The sequence below is a fragment of the Chrysemys picta genome, chromosome 1 (genome assembly GCF_011386835.1).
Source record: "Chrysemys picta bellii isolate R12L10 chromosome 1, ASM1138683v2, whole genome shotgun sequence".
In the NCBI taxonomy this organism is placed as follows: domain Eukaryota; kingdom Metazoa; phylum Chordata; order Testudines; family Emydidae; genus Chrysemys; species Chrysemys picta.
This window is the reverse complement of record NC_088791.1, coordinates 130769526-130792821: the sequence shown is the minus strand read 5'-3', so window position 1 is coordinate 130792821 and position 23296 is coordinate 130769526. Positions and strand designations below refer to the sequence as shown.

General features: G+C 45.5%; 2 protein-coding genes across 5 annotated transcripts in view; one reads left to right on the top strand and one right to left on the bottom strand.

Annotated features, from left to right (window-relative positions):
• The window catches only part of KLHL42 (kelch like family member 42), a 19859-nt gene extending 7643 nt beyond the window's left edge, over positions 1 to 12216 (bottom strand). Inside the window, exon 1 of the mRNA XM_005290100.4 lies at positions 11048 to 12216. Within this exon, the coding sequence (XP_005290157.2) occupies positions 11048 to 12216 (1169 nt within the window). The remainder of the gene's footprint in view (positions 1 to 11047) is intronic.
• The window catches only part of MANSC4 (MANSC domain containing 4), a 22334-nt gene continuing 11220 nt past the window's right edge, over positions 12183 to 23296 (top strand). The window contains exon 1 of one of the 4 annotated variants that reach the window (XM_008172668.3): positions 12183 to 12321. Coding sequence is in view for 1 of the 4 variants with exons in the window: in XM_042844894.2 (XP_042700828.2) it covers positions 14787 to 14803 (17 nt within the window). In the remaining 3 variants the exon portion in view is untranslated. Of the gene's footprint in view, positions 12322 to 12606; positions 14804 to 20068; positions 22195 to 23296 lie in introns of those variants that run through there. The other 3 variants (XM_042844894.2, XM_042844848.2, XM_065570439.1) reach the window with 3 other exon arrangements.

The following is a 23296-nucleotide window of genomic DNA, read 5'->3' as shown; positions in this document are numbered from 1 at the left end:
GAATACTGCCTATGTAGATATGCATGGTTTTGTCTGAACAAAATGAATGCTGTCTGGCAGCAAATTGCCCTGCAATTTTTGTGTATTAAATATATTTGGGGAAGTGTAAGGGGGGAGGAGGGACGTCTCCTTCCAAGTGGAATCATTTTGTTCTTGTAATCCTGAGATGGCTCTGGAAACTAAAATGCTTCTCTGAAAGAATTATTTGCTTTTGATTCTGTTTGTGCTGTCGTTTACTATTAAGGCACTCTGCACATCATGAATGTACAGTGATTATGTTTTCCAGCTTAAAGAATCTGGACTGAAGTGGCAATAATGGGTATGAAATGAGAGCCATTACTTGCAAAAACATTCGAGTTTCAAAGAGGAGTACCTATTTTAAATGCTATAGCAGGAAGAAAAATAAATATACACATATACACTACTGGAGTTCCATAACTGAGGAACTGTAGGTTGATTATGAGTACATTTTAGAAATTAAGCATATCCTTTAAAATTAGTAAAATTTTAGCAAGTCTATAGAGTGTTTGTCTGTGTGTTATGGAGAGGCAGGAGCAGAGCTCTGGTCTTATAAAATTAATTCACTTGGGCATATACAATGTCTTTCACCTGATGGCCACAAGACAACTTTGCAAAGTTGGGCATTAACCCCATTTTACAGATGAAGAAAGCTAACATACAGAGAAGACAAATGAATAATCCAAGGTCACAGTCTCATAATGGAATAGAACTCAGGTCTTAGTCAGATTTAGCTGCTCTAATCACAAGAAAATGTGGCCCCTTGCTGCTTTAGTTGTAGGGAGATCATTAATATCACCTTTGTCTGATGGCGTCCGTATAACTGGAGACCTTGTTACAAATCTAGGGAAGACTTTGTGAATGATGTATGGCACAATCTTTAACTTCTATTAGCCTAGAAGGGGTTCCTGTCAGATATTCATGTAAAAGTGTTCAGATTACATATCTGATTTCAGCATTGGTTAATATGATGTTCAAAGCATACCCCTCAAATACGGGAAATCTACCTACAGCACTAACTAAAATATTTATTTTACTCACAGGCACTGATCATACTTTGTCAACGCTTGGATCCTAACTTAATAGAGAGATTGCTTTGAACAACCACTTGCCTTTGTGTGCCAATTACAGCAATTGCTTTTATGGAAAACTAACATTAGGAAAGTATTTCATGCCTTTTTAACCTTTTTTTTTTAAATGTGCTTCAGCAGCTAGAAACAAGGAAAGCAAGCACCATACAACAAACCACCTTCCCATAACCACTAGCCAGTGTTCCATGGACCACAGTTTGGGAACCACTGATCTCAATACTGGGTCAAATCCATTCCTGATGTAACTCCACTGACTTCAATGAAGTTACACCAGGAATCATACCTTTCAAATGCCCCTCATTTGGATGAGAGGTTTCAGAATAGTAGCCGTGTTAGTCTGTATCCGCAAAAAGAACAGGAGTACTTGTGGCACCTTAGAGACTAACAAATTTATTTAAGCATAAGCTTTCGTGGGCTACAGCATCCGAAGAAGTGGGCTGTAGCCCACGAAAGCTTATGCTTAAATAAATTTGTTAGTCTCTAAGGTGCCACAAGTACTCCTGTTCCTCATTTGGATGTCACTCATTTTAATCCCAAGGTTACACACAAATTTGTTGCCCCCTTATTTTTATAGCTGAAAACTATTTACATCAGCGATAGAGACTCATGAAAGTGTGATTACAGGAATAGGTGTTTACAGGAATAAATCCCACCGCATTTTCGGTTTCCTGCATGAGTACAGTATATTCCCATTTATGGACGAAATCCTCTTATCCAATCCCTTCCTTGCCCCCCATGTCTCTCAAGGAAAGGATTTGGTTAATACAGAGGTTTGGGTAATAGAGCAGAGATTCCCCGCTCTCCCCCCCCCCCCCCCCCCAGACAGGGCTGCAAGGAGGACGATGAGCCCTGAGCTGTGGGGAAGGCCCTCTGTGGTCCCTGCTGCTGAATGGCCCTCTGTGGTCCTGCTGTGATGGGAGTGATTGAGCAGGGCCATGATAGTGGAGCTGCAGAGGGCTCCCTGCATTGCCACAGGGCCAGTGACACCCAATCTCTGCAGGAACAAGGAAGGTTGTGGTCCACATGGGCAGAGCAGAATCCTGGCAAGGGTCTCTGCTCTGCCCCACACCTTGCGCCTGCAAGAATCAGGTGTCACTGGCCCTCCAGCAGCACAGGAAGCCTGCTGCAGCCCCACTATCATGGAAGTGAGTTACTGGGGCAGAGCAGAAACCCGCAGCCAGAACTGTGAGGAGGAGAAGGACGAGCCCCCAGCTACAGGGCAGGCTACCCCGCTCCTATCCTCTTGATTATCCAAACTCATGCTTATCCAAATAAAATCCATGTCCCCCACGCCATTCGGATGACTGAAAGTACACCTGTAGTTTGTTTGTACCCTTTATTTTGGATCTTTCTCATGTATTGCATCCCACACTGGGGCCTTGGCAGAGCAAGAGGTATGTCTGGGATGAATCTGGCCTTAAGGCTTTTAGAGCGGACGTGTTTGCAGTAATTCCTGATACCCAGGAACTGGGAGTGAGGGGATGGAAGTGGGGAAGAGAAGATCTCTTCAGGAGGCAGCCTGAACAACTCCTAATCCTCTATGATTTCACCAGGAGCAGCTCCTCTTGTCTCCCTGTGGAAGCCCTGCAGGTGGCAGCAGCTCAGCTACAGACTGATCCCATAAGCACTGTTCCATATGCATCTGCATGCTCCCAGGCTGGTGTTTACAAGGGCCTGTCAACCCTGGGATATTGTCTACTGAGGGAGGGGGGGGGGGGGGGAGGAAGGACACACAACACATCACTCATTTTGGAGCAAAATAACAATTAAAAATACAGCCAAGGTTGGTTCAAAAGGCAGGGATTCTAAAGGCAAAATATTTAGTAAATTTCATTTGGCAGTGTCACTAAGTAAAACAAAAGGGGAAAGGACTCTGTTTATCACTACACAATCCCTAAAGTTCCTTATCATCTCCCTTTCTCTTTCAGTGATAGTGTTTTTTCTCTCTAACTCCACTGGGCCCTAAGAGCATGACTTTCCATGTGAAGTTACTTCCTCGTAACCAGGGATCCTCGTTTTCCATCATAAAAAAGCCAAAATTCTGATTTAACCCCCAAAAGTCCACCTTTTTCCATGATTAAAAAGAAACTCTGAATTTCAGTTTTCCTAGCCACAATATATACAGTTATCAGTTGAACACAATGTTTTTTTGTAGTAGCCGTGTTAGTCTGTATCAGCAAAAAAACAGAGGAGTCCTTGTGGCACCTTAGAAACTAACAAATTTATTTAGGCATAAGCTTTCGTGGACTAGAACCCATTTCATCAGATGTATGAAGTAAAAAATACAGGAGCAGGTATAAATACATGAAAGGATGCGGGTTGCTTTACCAAGTGTTAAGTCAGTCTAATGAGATAAATCAATTAACAGCAGGATACCAAGGGAGGAGAAATAACTTTTGAAGTGGTAAGAGAGTGGCCCATTACAGTTGGCAAGAAGGTGTGAACAACAGTAGGGAGAAATTAGTATTGGGGAAATTAAGTTTAGGTTTTGTAATGACCCAACCACTCTGTCTTTATTCAGGCCTAATCTGATGGTATCTACTTTGAAAATTAATTCCAGTTCTGCAGCTTCACGTTGGAGTCTGTTTTTGAAATTTTTTTGTTGAAGAATTGTCACTTTGAGGTCTGTTATTGAGTGAGCAGAGAGATTGAAGTGTTCTCCTACTAGTTTTTGAATGTTATGATTCCTGATGTCAGATTTGTATCCATTTATTTTTTTGCATAGAGACTGTCCGTTTTTTCCAGTGTACATGGCAGAGGGGCATTGCTGGCAAATGATGGCATATATCTCATTGGTAGATGTGCAGGTGAACGAGCCACGGATGGTGTGGCTGATGTGGTTAGTACTATGATGGTGTCCCTTGAATAGATATGTGGACAGAGTTGGCACCGTGTAGCAGGGTTTGGTTCCTGGGTTGGTGTTTTTCTTGTGTGGCGTGTAGTTGCTGGTGAGTATTTGCTTCAGGTTGGGAGGCTGGCTGTAAGCAACTACACACCACACAACAAAAACACCAACCCAGGAACCAAACCCTGCTACAAACCCTGGTGCCTACAAACCTAACCACATCAGCTACACCATCCAGGGCTTGTTCACCTGCACATCTACCAATGTGATATATGCCATCATTTGCCAGCAATGCCCCTCTGCCATGTACACTGGAAAAACCGGACAGTCTCTATGCAAAAAAATAAATGGACACAAATCTGACATCAGGAATCATAACATTCAAAAACCAGTAGGAGAACACTTCAATCTCTCTTGTCATTCAATAACAGACCCCAAAGTGGCAATTCTTCAACAACAAAAATCTTCAAAAACAGACTCCAACGTGAAGCTGCAGAACTGGAATTAATTTCCAAAGTAGATACCATCAGATTAGGCCTGAATAAAGACTGAGAGTGGTTGGGTCATTACAAAACCTAAACTTAATTTCCCCAATAACAATTTCTCCCTACTGTTATTCACACCTTCTGGTCAACTGTCTGTAATGGATCAGAGGGGTAGCCGTGTTAGTCTGAATCTGTAAAAAGCAACAGAGGGTCCTGTGGCACCTTTGAGACTAACAGAAGTACTGGGAGCATAAGCTTTCGTGGGTAAGAGTGAGGTTCTTACCCACGAAAGCTTATGCTCCCAGTACTTCTGTTAGTCTCAAAGGTGCCACAGGACCCTCTGTTGCTGTCTGTAATGGGCCACTCTCTTACCACTTCAAAAGTTATTTCTCCTCCCTTGATATCCTGCTGTTAATTGATTTATCTTGTTAGACTGACTTAACACTTGGTAAAGCAACCCACATCCTTTCATGTATTTATACCTGCTCCTGTATCTTTTACTTCATACATCTGATGAAGTGGGTTCTAGCCCCCGAAAGCTTATGCCCAAATACATTTGTTAGTCTCTAAGGTGCCACAAGGACTCCTCGTTTTTTTAAATGTTTTTCTGATACACAGTAGAACCTCATTTATCCGAGCCTCCGTTGTCCAGCTCTCTGTATTAACCGAACCACTAGCTGCCTGGGGCTGACAGGAACGGAGCCTGGGCAGTCAGCTGGCGACCCTCCTCCCCATCTTAAAATAAGGGATAGAAAGCGCTTTGCCAGTTCTCTTGATGATCTGATTTTTTGATTATCCGATCCGGCCCTGGTCCCGATTAGATCAGATAAAACGGGGTTCCACTGGAAATTTAAAGCACATTCAAAAACTAACCACAAGAGGGGGAGGTTGTGCACACTGAATAAGTGACACTGATACGTTCAGTAAAATTTAATTCAGATATGTTTTTATTGTTTCACAAAATATAAAAACTAAAAATTTTCTGAAAAAAGGCAAATTTTGTGTTTTTCTGTGACAAATGGATTTCTAGGATTCCCCGCTCATAACACTCAAACCAGTTCTATAAAGATGATGTTTCATTACATCAGTGCTTGTTGAACAACTTAACCACAGAGGTAGTAAGTACTGTATGATCTAGTGGACAAGGCCCGGCCCTGGATGAGCTCTCAAGAGACCTGGATTAAACTCAGCCACAAACTTCCTGCATGACACTTACCAAGCCCTTAATCCGTCCTGTGCATCAGTTCCCCATCTGTAAAATGGGGATAACACTGCTCTACCAGACACGGATTTTTATCTTCTCAACAATTATTACTGATTGTGAGGCACTTCGTTACTATGGTGATGAGACACATAAATAGCTGGCTAGATCACGGCTATAAACTGGATTGGAATTACTAGTAAATAATCTTTAGGACCTGATTATAAAATCCAGGACATTTTTAAGGGCAGGGCAATTCTTTTATTAGTAGCCACTCAGCACAATGAATTACCTTACTCCTAAACTTACTTCTTTTGGCCATGAAGTATTTCAGTTCACTTGGGACCAAATGCAGGGCCCATCAAAAAGTCAATCAGAGTCAAACCACCAATTTCAATGGGTCCAGGAACCCTGCCTCAGCATATGCAACATTGATCCATGGAATATTATATTGATCCAATTGATCCAAGCTCCCTTCAACAGAGGAACATGTGACTGCCCTTCCTTGGAAGCATGCTGAGCAAATGGCCTGTTTATTTGACTAAGACTCCACACACTACTCCTGGAGGGATTCTGCATTCACTGCACATGTGCAGAATTCATGCTCCCCCACAGATTTCTTTGCTTCCCCGCAGAAAAATGACTTCTGACAGGAAAGTTCTGGGAAGCTGCAAGAGCAGTCTTGCGCCCCTCCCGGGCAGCACAGGCTGGCTGGCTCGGAGCAGCCTGTAGAGACTTAAATCACCACCGGGAGGGTGGGGCTAGGCAGTCATGCAAGAGAGAAAGAAAGAGACACTCTGTCCCTCTGGCTCACAATTGCAGCATGCTCAGAGTGGAGGGGCAGGGCTTCAGGATGTTTCTGAGGAGGCAGGCATGGGGAAGCCTCTGTCCCCTGAGGCAGAGCAGACTGTAGCAGCCTGCCTGCTTAGTGAATTGTTCCTATTGTCTTTATGTTTTCCCCCAAGAGTATAAAACAGGTGTACGATTTTAAGGCTCCTTCACATTGCCAGAGGGGTGTAAAGGACAGTATGGCCTTATAAACGTTTATGGTGCTTTCATGATTAGAATTGGTCTAAATGTTTGGACTGAAAAAATTTCCTATCAAAATGTGTCCATGAACTGTTTGCTACTGACATTTCCGGAGATGGTCAGTAGCCATTATAAACTGTGAGTTTGATTCCTCAGCCCTCACTTTCTCTTCAGTTGCCTATGATGTAACACTGAGCATATGGCTGCATATATTTGTTGATCAATAACTAGAAATAAAGGGTCAAACCTAGCTATGTTACTATTAAGCAGGGCTTTGGAGCGGAGCCCGGAGCTGGAGCGCGGAGCAGCTCCAGAGCAGTGGAGCTGCAAGTTTTTGCCTGGAGCTGGAGCGGAGCCGGAGCACAGCTCCAAAGCCCTGCTATTAAGCAAGGGGGGGTTGGGGATTTCCTGCAATGCTCCCCACTCCCATTCTCTATCCATTCTATAAATTACCGAAATAACTGAAACCAGAGTGATTATACTGTGTTATTTTGACAAATAAAATATGCAAAATTTTAAAAGATTGTGCAGAATTTTTAATTTTTTGGCACAGAATTCCCCCAGGAGTAACACACTAAAAATATAATGTACAATGAACCATGCTCTTATTGCAGCATCTCTCTGTGTAGCATAAATGCCATGAAGTTTTAGGACTGCTTTGGCTGAGGCAATGTCTTCACCTTTGTTATACAGCCCTCCGTTTAGAGGTGGGACTGTTCAACTGCTATTCCATTCTGACACATGGCATACATCTTCAGACATGTGATTAAAAAGACAAGTGTACGGGGGATGTTGTAAAGTACACAAAACTTTAAAACCACAAGCCCAATCTACTCTATGCAGGCATTAAAGTCTCCAGGCATGTTTCGTAAAAACAGACCTTTGAAAGAGTCCCCTTGGCAAAAATTCCCCCCCGACTGTTTGGTCAGAGTGTTGCGTGTTCATTGGTTGCTTCTATATACCCAAGAGGCAGAAGCATTTCTGTAGAATTGTCTCAGGTTGACGAGAATCCAGGATCTCAAGAGAAGAGAGATTACTGCAGGGATTATGATCTGCTGGATTACTCTTGTCTTCAATTCTCCACAGCTAGCGGCAAGGCATCCTCAGGGAAAGCCCCACATGTTGAGAGTCCTAAAATGTAGTCTTAGTTTGCACGGCAAACACATTGTATTTTCAGCAGGGCCCTTGCCAGATTTAAATGCAGAAGTTGAATGGTGCATGGTGAACGAGACAGGGCTCTCTGGAATAGGAAGAATGGTTTTGTGGTTAAGAACCTGATGAGACCTTGGAGATCTGGTATTTATTCCTACTTCTGCCACTGATTTCTTTTGTAATCTTGATCAAGTCACTTAACTCTATATACTCCAGTTCCACATTTGTAAAATAACTCCCCGTTACTCACAGGGTTATTGTAAGGATAATGTCTCTGATACTTCATTAAATTAATGCTTATAAAATGCTAAAATACTATGGCAATAAATCCCATAAAAAAACCAAGCAAGCAAGCTACAAAGAGAGGAGTCAGGCTTTCAAAAGCTTGTTGGCTTGATTCATAACTAGGATGGGAGCTTCTGAGGCGGGACAGTGGATTCACTGTTGGTCCTTTTATGTTGTAATACCCGTACTTTCTTGTTTGTTTCATTGATATAAGATGTCCAAGTGTTTGGCCTTTGGCATCATAAAATATAAGCAATCAATCAATGCATTCAGATTAGAGTAGGACTGCTCCTGCAGAACTTGATAAGAGAATAGAGCTAAGATTTTTTTTTTTTTAAAGATGCCTAAAGTTAGATGCCTAAATCCATCCTTAGGCATCTAAATAAGTGGCCTAAAGTCACAGGGTGCTGGGCACTTTTGAAAGCAAGGCCACTTATTTAGAAGCCTAAAGATGGGTTTAGGACCCTAACTTTAAGCACCCTTTTAAAAAAAATCTTGGCCTACATTTTTATCTAGTGTCATTTCTCTCATGGAGCAAAAAAAAAAAAAAGAAAATTGAGGTTAATACAATATTAAGATATCACCATTTCTTTTAAAGTCTCAGGAAATGCATGCTTTAGAGTCTCTATGGCAATATTAACTCAGGCATGTTGCACATCCTTTATAGTTTGTGATATACATTAAACACGAGAGTAAATTACAGGTAAACTCTGACTATGCACATGACTCAGGAAACATCTGAAATTTTATCATAATATCAATTTCACAAACTAATTTGGGATAACCCAAAATTTAGATAATCGGATTGTCAGGTTTACCTGTATTATCTTATACAACAAACAAGGAAAATGGGAACAGAAAATACACTACATATATGCAACATGTCCAACTTGCTGCTGCTGCATGAACCTTTAATTTTGCATTTCCTGACTTTTTAAACATTTTAATTTGCACAGGCTTAATGTTTCTGCACTTAGGTGTTTTAAATAGGAAAAAGAAAAAGAAAAAAGAAAGAAAGAAAGATATAGCACCAATGCATGTTTCTCGGAGGCAAATTTGTTTCTTGTAAATACTTAGAAGACTAGGGATCAACTTCTCTCTAGGTCAAGAGGATAAAGGGTTAGTCTTGGGATTAGTTTCCTACTCAAAGAGGCAGAGGAAAGAGAAAAAGGGATGCCTGCAGGGCCTGATCCATGCAGTAGTGGTGGAATTAGGGGTGCTAACGCACCCCCGGCTTGATGCACTTAAACACCAAATACATGGTTTCCATGATCAGCGCCCCCACTATAAAATTGTCCCAGCACCCCTGGAGCCACGTAAGCATGAATGTTATATCCAATAGCAATTTAAGGCCAATAAATACATTAAATCATTTCAGATACAATGAATTAAAAAAGAGTGGGGGGAGGACAGCTGGTCAGGAGTGGGACGGTACAGGTGAAAAAACACTAAAAGATATTGTTTTGAAAAGCACACACTTGTAGTGCAGCAGAAGCATGGGATGTAGTAAATCTCTCCTGTCATGCTCATTTTACAACTAAAGGCTCCAATCCTGGAATTGGATCAATGTAGGATCCATGCTCAGGTATTGACTTCAATAGGACACTGCATGGGTTGACCCTTATGCCTACGCAGAATTCCACTGAAGTCAAGTGTTCTGCACCTACACAGAAGTCTACTTGCAAAGATGAGAATGCAGAATCAGGGCCTATTAAAATCTTCTAGTTTTCAAATACTCAATAAGGATTATTTACATACCAAATTTTAGAGTTCAGCTGTTTTTGCTGTAAACTGTTGGTTTTTTTTAAAAGAATGTTGAGAATGTAGAGAATGTATGTATTCATTAAATATATTCTGTTTTATAATAAGAATTTAAAAAAGAAAACTTAAACTTTCCCTTAGTTTTGTCTAGTCTTGCAGCTTTAACAACTTGTAAAATAGTGTAATTGCATAATTCTATTGGTGATCCTATGAAGCATGCACCAGCTGGAAACACATACAAGCTGTGAAACATTTACACCTCTACCCCAATATAACGTGACCCGATATAACACGAATTCGGATATAACGTGATAAAGCAGCGCTCCGGGGTGGGCGGGGCTGCGCACTCCGGTGGATTAAAGCAAGTTCCATATAACGCGGTTTCACCTATAATGCGGTAAGATTTTTTGGCTCCCAAGGACAGCGTTATATCGAGGTAGAAGTGTACCTTTTTTCTAATTGTCATTATCAATTAGTTTATGAAAAATCAATAAAAAACTAATCACAAAAAATACTGGAGTTACATGGGCCACTTCCACTGACAATTATAATACAATTATGGTCTACTTCATCAGCTTTTAAAAACAATATAAGAAGCAGGAAGAAGGGGTTGATGACAGAAGGAACCAATTTCAGCAAACATTTTCCTCAGGTATACTAAATGATACGCTCTCTGGGGCAGGGACTGCGGTTTTATAGCATGTGTGTACAGTGCCTAGTACAACGTCTAACTGCCGTGATACAAATAGTAATCTGTTTGGTGGATCTTGACTCAGACGTTCTGCACTCCATACATGCATGCCATTGATGCCAACAGGATTCTGTGCGTATAAGAAGACCACATTACTGAGCCAAAATGTGCCATGCAGAGCCTGGGAGGAGACTTTTGTCTTCATTATTTTACCAAGAATTTCTGTTTTAAACAAAGACAGATATTTAAAGACTACAAAGCCTACTGGACCGTAGAGGCCTGGTTCATCACCCCCCTGCTCCTTGGATACTATCATTAACACCAGCAAAAAGGAAGAGAAGGGGAGAGTCAAGCACTGCTTACGCTGATGGAGTTGACTCCACAAGGAGCAGGGCAGTGGTGAATCAGGCCCTGCATCTTGTGTTGGTATTGACACTAGACCCAGACTCAATAGGATATATCTTGTTAATTCACCATGTGGGGGTTTACCTCTTTTGGTTCATTGACGCCATCTGACTCCATTCATTTATGCAGGGGTTATAACAGTGGGCAGCTGATATCTCTTGACTGGTGATCCTATAGCCCCCGATGACAAACAGGTAGTTGTCCAGCATCGCCGACCCATAGCCTCTGACATTCATGAGATCCAGGGGCAGGTTGTTGGCCAAGGGCAGCCACCTCTGGGCCACCTCATCGTACCTCAGCATGGACCAAGGGGCTTCCTCCTGCAGGTGGCGGCGCGGGGCCAGGCCCAGAGAGGAGGCACCCATGAAGTCTCCAATAGCCAGGAGGGTGGCGGTGCCCTTCATCCGCCTCTCCATCAGCTGCTGCCGGAGGGCGCTGGGCAGGAGGAGGTGGGGACGGGCCTCAGGTCTCCGCAGCACCTGATGGTAATGGGCAGCCATGAAGTCCAAGCAGGCGTCCTGCAGGTCCTGGAGGCCATAGACCTGGGCTAGGCGGTGCAGCTCCAGGCAGTTGCCCAGCCTCACCTGGGAGAGGAGCAGGCGCAGCAGGGGGGTGACCTGCAGGTAGGAGGCGGCCTCGATCAGCTCCTCCAGCAGAGGGGGCTCCTGCTCCCCGCCCTCCTCCTGCTCCAGCCGGGCCAGGCACGAGGTGTTGATGAAGTCCAGCACCAACTCCAGCCCCAGGGCGCTGAGCCCCCCGCGCAGCTGCTGCTCCTCCTGCCCCTGCCCTGCCTCCCGCATGCCCGAGCGGAACAGGGCGCGGAAATAGTCGCTCTGCTCGATCAGCTTCCTCTTGCAGACCGGGTAGCACCTGTCCCCCAGCCGGATCCGCACCACCTCCTCCCCGCCCGCCCCAGCCTCCCCCGCCGGCGGCTCCGCGCGGGACATGGCCCGCTCCGGCCCCGGGCTCCACCTCCGGCTCCTTCCGTGCCCGCTGCCGGGTTGGGCGGGGAGCGCACGCCGGGAGACGCAGCCGCTGCAAGGGCGGGGGGACGTGCCAGCGCCCGGGCTGGGGGATGGTTCCTCTGGCGGCGGCCTCAGCCCCCGTCCCGGCGGCGTCCTGCAGCGCGCAGGCCTAAAAAGGCAACATTGGAGCGCGCAGCCCGGGCCCCGCTCAGCCGGTTGGGAACCAGCGTCTCTAGGCACCAGCTGCCGCAGCCTCCCGGCCGGGGAGGGATTTAAAACGCTCTCCATTTTGTGTGGAGCACACCCACCCCCAGCGCCAGCCTCTCCAGCACAGGCCGCAGGGGGCCAAGGTCAGCCCTGAGCTGCCTTCCCCTGGCAGTGCCCAGCCCGGGTGTAAGTAACTCAGCAGCACAGAGTGGGTCTGAGAGGCGTTTAAACCTGCCTTAAAAGCAATTTAAAATGAGGGAGTTTCTGGTCTAACACCCTCTGCTCTTTCTCGCTGTAAAAAGGGGACCTGCCGGCTCTGACATATATGGCTCCTATAAAAACTGATTAACCGAGCTGATGGAAGAGGAAGGGTGGACTTGTAGTTAAGGCACCATACTGCCACTTGGGCCAGCTGGGTGTAATTCATAGCAGTGCCCCAGCCTTCCTGTTTCATCCCAGGGATACTAGTAGTCCATTTCTCCCAGGGCTGCCCCAGGGGGGGGGAAAGTGGGGCAATTTGCCCCGGGCCCTGCAGGGGCCCCACGAGAGTTTTTTGGGACCCCTGGAGCGGGGTCCTTCACTTGCTGTGGGGGCCCCGGAAAACTCTCGCTGGGCCCGGCCCCCTGGAGCTTCTTCTGCTCTGGGAATTTGGCGGCGGGGGCCCCCCGCCGCTGAAGACCCCAGGCCCCCTGAATCCTCTGGGTGGCCCTGATTTCTCCCACTCTGCGGCTGTCTTGGCTATATTGATTGTAAGCTCTTTGGGGCAGGGACTGTCTCTTAGCTGTGTTGTTTGTGTGGTGCCTAGGACAGTGGGGCTCTGATCTTGGTTGAGGTTGTGACAGCATCCACACCTTAGAGGGGGAGGGGGCAAACTAGGGCCTGGTGACCACATCTGGCCCGTCAGATGTTTTAATCCAGCCCTCAAGCTCCCGCTGGGGAGGGGGTCCGGGGCTTGCCCCGCTCCGTGCCATGGCTCCGCACAGCTCCCAGAAGCAGTGGCATGTCCCCCCTCCAGCCCCTGCCCCAAGCGCCGCCCCCGCAACCCTCATTGGCCAGGAACGGCGGCCAATGGGAGCTGCAGGGGCAGCGCCTAAGGAAGGGGAAGTGTGCGGAGCCCCCTGGCTGCCCCTACGCGTAAGAGCTGGAAGAGGGAAATACCGCTGCTTTGGGGAGCTGCTTGAGGTAAGTGCTGCCTGGAGCCTGCACCCCCAACCCCCTCCTGCGCCCCAACCCCCTGCCCTAGCCCTGACCCCCCTCTTGCCCTCTCAGACCCTTGGTCCCAGCCCAGAGCACCCTCCTACAACCACAGCTGCACCCCATAGCCCACAGGCCCAGCTGGAGCCCTAAGCCTCCACTTCGCACCCCAATCCCCTGCTCCAGTCCAGAGCCTCTTCCCACACCCTGAACTCCTAATTTCTGGCCCCATCCCAGAGCCCTCACCCCCTCCCGCACCCCAACCCCCAATTTCATGAGCATTCATGGCCCGCCATACAATTTCCATACCTGGATGTGGCCCTTGGGCCAAAAAATTTGCCCACAGCCTTGCCTTATACACTATTGTAATAATCTTTGTATAAGGTATGCCTGGTAAGGTATCATTTGAAAACTCATAATTTGCCGATGTATGATATTATGAACGCATTTTCCAAATCATACAGCACCGCCCAGGCAAAAATCTGTCCTAAACAAAGGAATGTGTGCTTGCCTTAATTTGTGTTCAAGCGGTAAACAGAGTCATTAAGCAGGAAGGGAAAACAAAAGAAGCTCAAAAGAGGTAAAAGAATCCAGCAGGGAACATCCTTCTACACAGACTCTTTTTCTTATCGGTCCCAACTGGAAAAGTTTTTTCAAAAGAGGCACTATAGAAGGATGGGGCAAACACCCCAAGACACCTTCTTTCTCTCTCTCTCTCTCTCTCTCTCTCTCCCCGTCTGGCGTCACACTTAAGAATACAAAGGAAAACAGTCATTGGGCTTGGCAGGGGGAAGGGGTCCTGACCTGAAGAGTTTGGTGAGCAATCTTGCGAAAGCCAGGGTGTGACTGGCAGGCTGCAGTTACACAAACAATCTGGTAGTGGCCAGCATGCTGGTGGCTGGTTGTGAGTAGTCCAGGTGGAGGTTACAACAGCAAGGCACTGCAAGGCAACCCAGGTTACAGGGCAGGGGTACTGCAAGACAACCCAGGTTACAGGGCAGGGGTGACACAGCTCCCTCCCCTTCCCCCCCCCACTGGTCTGGATTATACTCTGGTATGTCACAGAGATGCATAGGCAATACTTAGGGCCTTACTAAATTCATAGTCCATTTTGGTCAATTTCATGGTCATAGGATTTTTAAAAAAATGTAAATTTCATGATTTCAGCTATTTCAATCGGAAATTTCATGGTGTTTGTAATTGTAAGGGTCCTGACCCAAAAAAGAGATGTGGGGGGTCGCAAGGTTATTTGGGGGGGAGTTGTAGTACTGCTACCCTTACTTGTGTGCTGCTGCTGGCAGTGGCGCTGCCTTCAGAGCTGAGCAGCTGGAGAGCAGCGGCTGCTGTCCTGGGAGCCCAGCTCTGAAGGCACCTTCATCACACCTTTACCTTCATCACACCATCCATCGCTGTGCTGTGGGACACTTACCTTGAAGGATCCTGACATCTCCAATGCCATGCCTGTCCTGGGAGTGTGAGTATGTGAGTGTGATGACCCCTGCCCCCCCTTCTTTTGAGCTTAGCTATCACTATAATAAACCTGCTGCTTTCTGCCAAACTCTGGTGGGTCATTAGTCCTCCCTAAGATTACTAGCCTACCCAATTTTGGGTAACAGCACACACACAGATACAGCTGGGAGCAACTTACATGTTGGAGGCTGTTTGTGAGCAGTCCAAGACTGGAGACTACAGCAGCAAAGCAGTGTAAAGTGCACCCCAGGTTAGAGGGCAGGAGTCACACAGCTACCCATCAGTCTAGATTATAACCCATATGTTACAATCTCACAGGCTTCAAAAGATGCTTTGGGGCATGTTGATATTTCCCAAGACTGGATTGCAGGGTGTTGGATTGCCCCATGAAATTTGGGATGATCACAGAAATATTTAGAGATAACAGAGAGTCCTGTGGCACCTTTAAGACTAACAGATGTATTGGAGCATAAGCTTTGTGGGTGAATACCCACTTCGTCAGACGCATGTATTCACCCACGAAAGCTTATGCTCCAATACATCTGTTAGTCTTAAAGGTGCCACAGGACTCTGTTGCTTTTTACAGATCCAGACTAACACGGCTACCCCGCTGATATTTAGAGGTAGTAACCCTGCTTGATGTGCAGGCGGCATATCTGTATTTAGAATGGACAGCCATTTATTAGCTACATATTTTCTATTTTCCCACTAATATATGGAGAGATACCTATCTCATAGCGCTGGAAGGGATCCAGAAAGGGCAGCAAGTCCAGCCTTCACTAGCAGGACCAAATACTGATTTTGCCCCAGATCCCTAAATGGCCCCCTCAAGGATTGAACTCACAACCCTGAGTTTAGCAGGCCAATGCTCAAACCACTGAACTATCCCGCCCCAAAGTTTTGTCCCTTCCAAAAACTTTCCTTGACCAATGTATTGCAATAGAATTAAAGGCATGCTCCTATTTTTCCTCCCCAGATGTCTCATTAGTCAGTACCCATCACGCCTTAGCTGTTCCCCAGGTTTTTCAGCTCAGCCTCCACAGTTCTTCACCGTGTTGTTTTCGGATGACTTTGTTTTTGCTTGCCTTCAGGTGTCCATCTTATTGCTATTCTGGTGATGGAATCAGTTTCCATCTGAAGCACATGGCCAATCCATCTCCAGCGCCTCCTGGTAATCATAGAATATCAGGATTGGAGGGGACCCCCTGCTCAAAGCAGGACCAATTCCCAACTAAATCATCCCAGCCAGGGCTTTGTCAAGCCGGGCCTTAAAAACCTCTAAGGAAGGAGATTCCACCACCTCCCTAGGTAACCCATTCCAGTGCTTCATCACCTTCCTAGTGAAAAAGTTTTTCCTAATATCCAACCTAAACCTCCCCCACTGCAACTTGAGACCATTACTCCCTGTTCTGTCATGTAGTACCACTGAGAACAGTCTAGAACCATCCTCTTTGGAACCCCCTTTCAGGTAGTTGAAAGCAGCTATCAAATCCCCCCTCATTCTTCTCTTTTGCAGACTAAATAATCCCAGTTCCCTCAGACTCTCCTCATAAGTCATGTGCTCCATGCCCCCTAATCATTTTTGTTGCCCTCTGCTGGACTCTTTCCAATTTTTCCACATCCTTTTTGTAGTGTAGGGCCCAAAACTGGACACAGTACTCCAGATGAGACCTCACCAATGTCAAATAGAGGGGAACGATCACGTCCCTCGATCTGCTGGCAGTGCCCCTACTTATACAGCCCAAAATGCCGTTAGCCTTCTTGGCAACAAGGGCACACTGTTGACTCATATCCAGCTTCTCGTCCACTGTAACCCCTGCGTCCTTTTCTGCAGAACTGCTTCCTAGCCATTCGGTCCCCAGTCTGTAACAGTGAATGGGATTCTTCCGTCCTGAGTGCAGGACTCTGCACTTGTCCTTGTTGAACCTCATCAGGTTTCTTTTGGCCCAATCCTCTAATGATGGTGCTCATATCTTCTTGGCTGCACTGTGTGAATAGGTCTTGGTTTGATATTGTTCTGGGCCAAAAGATATGGAGAATTTTTTTGAGGCAGGTAGTATGAAATGAATAAAATTTGGACATGTCATACTTTATCATTCCCCTGCATTCTGCACTATAAAATAGTGTTGGAAGTACGCAGCTCTGATAGATCCCGAGTTTGGTTTTGGTGTTGTATTTTGATGATTTCCAGACTGTATTTAAGCTCCTGAAGGTGTTCCTGGCTTTATTGAATCTGTTCCAGACGTCCTGGTTTGTTCCACCGTCCTGGCTGTTGGTGCTGCCCACGTATGGGAATGTCTCATTAGTAGCATTTATGTATTGTCAGGTAATCTGCAAAGTGGCTTTTTGCTCCAGCCATATACCATGGTGGCTGTGATCTTACCAGCAAAGTGCACAGCGAGACTTACCAGAGACCAGGAACTGGTGAGCTGTGACTTCAGGGAACCCGACAAAGCAAAACAACCCCAAAGTCTACTTAAAAATCTCTTGAGCACTGAATGCCCCACAGTTCCCACCTACTCTTGCTAGTTGAGCCATCAGTTAAAAAACAAAGGAAAAACAGGTCACGTTCACTGCTGCAAGGAAGGATGGTTCTTGTTTGGTTTGTTATTGCCTTAAAAAAACCCACAGACAATCCAATGTTGTAAATTATCCCAGGGTTTCAATAAAACATAGCAGAGGTGCTTGTTTGTCTCCATCTTATAATATCAGCCATTGTCCTTGCTCAATGCTACAAGTGAGCAGGATCTAGCTGCAAGAATAGACAGACTAAAATCACACATTTAGAATAAAAGTCACAAGATTTTGCTTGGAATAGAAAATACATTGTGAGCTCAGCAAAATCCTCTCCTCTTTTCCTCTTCTAATACTCCAACAGACTTACAGATTTAAATCATCTATAGCAAATGCTCAAAATCTGAACATAAAGTTTAAACACACAAATTTATAGTAGCATTTGCATTTTGATTGTTTTGTGTTCTGTTGCACCAGAAGGCACTTTACCAGGTGGAGTGGGAGGGAATCTCCAACATGTGCTTTCACTTTGATTTTGCTTACGTGGGGTTCTAAAATTGCTAACGTTTCTCCCACCACCTTTCCTTTCTTTCCCATGCTAGCTCTGTTTATATAGGGAAAATTTCTGTGTACTTAACAGGTTTACTAGAGTCAGTTTTCAAAGCCATATTGGGTAAACCAATTGTGTCAGTTCTGCTGGTGAGGGAAAACTTCCCCTCCTCCCCGCCGCCACAGGCTCTCTCGAGTAATTGAATAGTCATGCCCCATACACAATAGCAACAAAACATTAGCCTAAACCATTTCAGAACATGGCAAATTACAATGTGGAGGGCCTTGCAACAGTGCTAGCTAATTACTAACCCTCCCAAACTCCGCTTGAAATCAAGGGGAGCTGCAGTGCTCAGCACTTCAGAGAAATCATGCTCCAAGGAAATGGGGGCTCACTGGTGTGACTGTTCTTGGGATACCCATACTGAGAGTCACCTAGTTACCCACCGACTCCAGCATGAGGGAGTCTTCCCTGGTTTAGTATTGCGCAAGGCTAAACAATTAAGCCTTGCACTGTATCACCAGCTAAAAAGGGTGGAGTGACAATTCCCGCCTGCCCAAATGGGCCATCACACAGAGACATGATCCTCTGGTGACTAATTTTTACTCCATGTCCTTAAATATGCTTTGAATATAAATACATTTTCCCTTAAATATTACATACCTCTCACAATGATTATGAATCTTGACAAGTTACAAGCTTTCTGTAGATACCTTACACATTACTATTTATGGCTAAATATCCTGTATGACATGTGCGTGGTGCAGTGAGTTTGCAAACAACTCTTACCTCGGACCTGACAAAGAACAGGGGACCCTTTCCCAAGGGGTATCTGTGTCACAACTGTATTTTAATAGTAGTGTGCAGCCGTTTGACACCTGCTGCCTTGGCCAACATGCTCATGACTGAATCAGGGACCTCCAGAGCTAAAAACATCAGTCTCTACAGCAGGGGCGGGCAAACTTTTTGGCCTGAGGGCCACATCCGGTTTCCAAAATTGTATGGAGGGCTGGTTAGGGGAGGCTGTGCCTCCCCAAACAGCCAGGCGTGCCCCCCCCCCCCGTCCCCTGTTGCCTCCCCCCCCAGGACTCCTGCCCCATCTACCCCCCCGCCCCCGTTCCCTGTCCCCTGGGACTCCTGCCCCATCCAACCCACCTGTTCTCTGTCCCCTGACAGCCCCCCGGACCCTCCACTGCCCCATCCAACCCCCGCTCTCCTTCCTGACTGCCCCCCCAGAATCCCTGCTCCATCCAACCACCCCTTCTCCCTGTCCCCTGACTGGCCCCGGAACCCCTGCCCCTAACTGCCCCCGCTGCCCTATCCAACCCCCTCTCTCCTTCCTGACTGCCCCCCCACAACCCCTGCCCCCATTCAACCCCCCTGTTCCCTGCCCTCTGACCATCCTGACCCCTATCCACACCCCTGCCCCCCGACCACCACCCCAAACTCCCCTGCCATGTATCCAACCCCCCACGCCCCCCTTACTGCACTGCCTGGAGCACTGGTGGCAATACAGCCGCGCCACCCAGAGCAGCTGCGCCGCTCGGCTGGAGCCAGCCACGCCACTGTGCAGCACAGAGCACCAGGTCAGGCCGCATCTCTGTGGCTGCGCTACCCCAGGAGCTCGCCGCCCAGAGCATTGCGCTGGCGGCAGGGTGAGGTGAGGCTGAATGGGAGGGGGAACAGCTGGGGAGGGGCCGGAGCCAAGCCTCCCAGGGCAGGAACTCAGGGGCCGGGCAAGAGGGTCCCGCAGGCCGTAGTTTGCCCACCTCTGCTCTACAGCTTAAGCTAAAGAGGCAGCCTATATAGCTGAGAACGGTATCATAGTGACATCCTCTGTGGACTGGGTTCAGAGGGGGACGTAACACACACTGTGATGAGTGCATTACATACTTTATCTGGGAGCCCAAAGGCAGAGGAAGTTTGTCCCAAGCATCTGAGGCCCATGCTGCTTTGAATCCCAGACAAGTCCTCACTCAGGGGCCAGGTCAGCTATCATCTTGGCTAACAGCAGGCACTGAACCAGGGCTCTCCAGAGCTGAAAACATAAGCCTCTACAGTGTGAGTTGAAGAGTCAGTCTCTGTAGCTGGGGGCTGTAACAAACTCACACCTCCTCTTTGGAATGAGCACAGAGGGGGACACATGACACCCACTGACGAAGGGGGTTACAAGTGGCAGTTTGAGGATCAAGGCTCTACTGTACTAGATGCTGGACAAGCACACAGTAAGAGATGGTCACTCTAAAGGGCTTAAAATCTAAACAGATACAACATACAAAGGATGTGAAGGAAAAGTATAATTATTCCCATTTTGCAGATGAGGCGCTGAGGCACAAAAGAGACTAAGCGATTTACCCAAGATCATGCATTAAATCTGTGTGGCAGAGCAGAGAAATGAACCCAGATCTCCTGGGTACCAATCCAGTGCCCTAACCACAAGGGAACATTGACATATTTTTTTAAATAAACCTTGGATCTTGGCAATCTGAACACAACAGCACCGTGCTAGTACGTGTGAACCAGAAAGTGAATTATTATAAACAGAATGTAAATCTTGCCAGTCTAATATCACCACCTAAGGTAAAGGCAATGTAAAAAATATACAAGCAACACACATGGGTAAAAGTAAATTAGATTTTAAAAGTTCTTTCGATGTTAATAATCTAAGATGTGAGCAGTACTGGGTGAGAGAGAATTTTAAATACGTACAATTTTCATAGTCACTCCACCATAAAAAGTTAGAGCTACATTCTTCCCTAGTATAATTCTACTGCCAGTAATTCCTAGGGAGGAATTAGACCCAATGATTTAAAGTCTGTTGGAAATGATGAGTCAAATGCTGCCCCTGCTTAGCATTTTGCTTGTCATCTGATACAAAACAGGCATTTCTGGAACATAGGATGCACACTTCAGTATTTCAGCCTTAAAAAGATCAGAATTGCAAAAGGCCATGTCTTTTCTGAGAGAAGCTGAGTGGAGCAGATTTTATTTCAACTACAGGCTTTATGGTTCTTGAAGGATGGGCTGCTAAACAAGGATAATCCCCTCCTCAAATTCCCAGCCAAACAAAGCGCTTCTTACAAAGTTCTCTAAACATTATGTTAGTCAAAAAACACATTTTTAAGCAGTCGGTTACATTTCATTCCCATTATTTTCAGCTTATTTTATCTGCCTTTTGATAGGCCATTTAATATGTTCTTTGGCCTGCAATGAAATTTGTTGTATAGCACACGCTTGAAAAGAATGCGACAGGGAAGACAAACACATTGACTTTCTTATTTGTTACCAAGCACTTGACCCTGTCTTTGCTTCATTCTTTATTTGTACTTATTAGTGTTCTCAGGTGGCTGTTTCTGAAGGCAAAAACATGCCAACTGTTCTTGTCTTGGTAGGTATTCTCCATGGATCATGAGAATGTTCAGTCACTGGAGAGTAGAAAGGAAGCATGTGTGCTTGAATCACGGCCTTGACTCTCAATCTGTGGAGTATATTATGCAAAAGACTGCAGTTTGTGACTGATTCAGGTGAAAAGTGTTTCCTAACAAATCCTGAATTGGGATCAGGCAGGTAGAGCACTGTCTGGGTCTGCTCCTGCATAGGGAATCGCATGTTAGGAGGCACTTTTGTTTAGTGGCAGTCACAGATACATCCCAGGCTGGGCTGGAGTTCTCTTGCTTGGTCTATAGCTCTGTCTAGACTAGGATAAATGGTGTGGTTTAAAAACAGGATGGTTAACACATTTTAAAGTCTTAGTGTAGACAGGGCAAGTTGTGTTTCAGTACATGATAACTGGAGAAGGGAGATATTCAGTAAACTAGCTGAACTGTGTGCAACTTTCTGAGGAATGTGGTTGCAGGTTTTGTGATGAAAGTTCTAGGTTTTGATATAAACTCCAGTGTATTCATTAGTAGATTTGCTGAAGTCTTTGCCCCCATACAATGAATTTAGGCTCAGTTTAAAGTGAATCTAGACAGATTTACGGTTTCACATGTGAAGCTGGTTATGCATCGTTTTAACACAAAACCAGTTAAGACTCAATGGGATTCGATTTCAAGGTTTGTCAGGGTTCATTTGACTCTCAAACTCAGAGAGACTCTCAGGGTGTGCAAATCTCCCCTCCTCCCTCCCACAATTGGAACAATGCTAAAGGAAAGGTTCACAGGAAACCCCATAAACAGAAACTTGAGCATTTCACCTAATTCTACTATTTAGCTGAGATGGGTCTGAACCAAAACCCTGGAGTCTGATCACCCCAAACCTTGAAGAAGTTTGAATCCAGTTCCAAGATTTGTGACTGAATAGTCTCTCTATGCTGGGCTGAACCCAAACCTGTGTGTATTAACACCTTCACAGAAAGCTAGGTTAAAACATTTTCAACTGAAGAGTTTTCCATCGATAGATGCAGTTTCATCAAAATCAAAATGTTTCACACGAATGTGTTGATTTCAATGACATTTTTAATGGGAAAAAAGTCTAAATGGTTCATTTAGATAAGGTAAAATGTTTTGTTTCAACCTTCTGGTTTTAATTAATTAAGTTTTGACTTTTATAATATATTAAATATAGAACAAAGCATTTCAACATTATTGAAAAAATACATTTCAATAGTGTCAATGATACAATTAAAAATTATTGAAACAAAATGATTCAGCTGTCCTGAATTTAAATTATTTTGGAACTTTTGTTTCACAGGAAGCTTTGAAAGGTTTTTATTCCAATTCAGAACAACAAAACAAACAAAAAACTCAAACCCACCAAAAAAACAGCAAAGGTAGATTTTGCTGTGAAATTGAAATTCCAGTTTTTGACCTGCTCTCCCTCCAAACTTTGAGGAAGTTTAGTTCTGAGCTTTACAACTTGGGCTCCTCTCTACTATTTAAGGACATAGTTAACTCACTTCAACGCTAGTATATGTTTCAGCTCCATAAACTTACAGAAGACCTGGCAACAAATTAAGTGTCAATGTCACTGTTGCACTAAGGGAAAGCAAAGACAAACACATTCCAGAGCAATGAGATAAAAGTTTTTGTCTAACACAGATCCTGCAAGCAGACCACTGGGCCATTGTCTTCCCCAGGGCTCCAGATGGCTATAAGGGTCTATCCACACAGACCCGATTGTAGGATTGACGTATTTACTTTATTATTCTCATTTGCAAATGCATTCTTATTTCACACATTTCAATCCTCTCTCCAATACTTACGCACAATTGATGCCAGAACACCACACTTTAGATTCAAACAAACAAACAACTACATCAGCATGTGGAACTCTAATAGTAGCAAAGAAAGTACAGGAGTACTCGTGGCACCTTAGAGACTAACAAATTTCGTGGCCTTATGCTCAAATAAATTTGTTAGTCTCTAAGCTGCCACAAGTACTCCTGTTCTTTTTGCGGATACAGACTAACACAGCTGCTACTCTGAAAAGTAG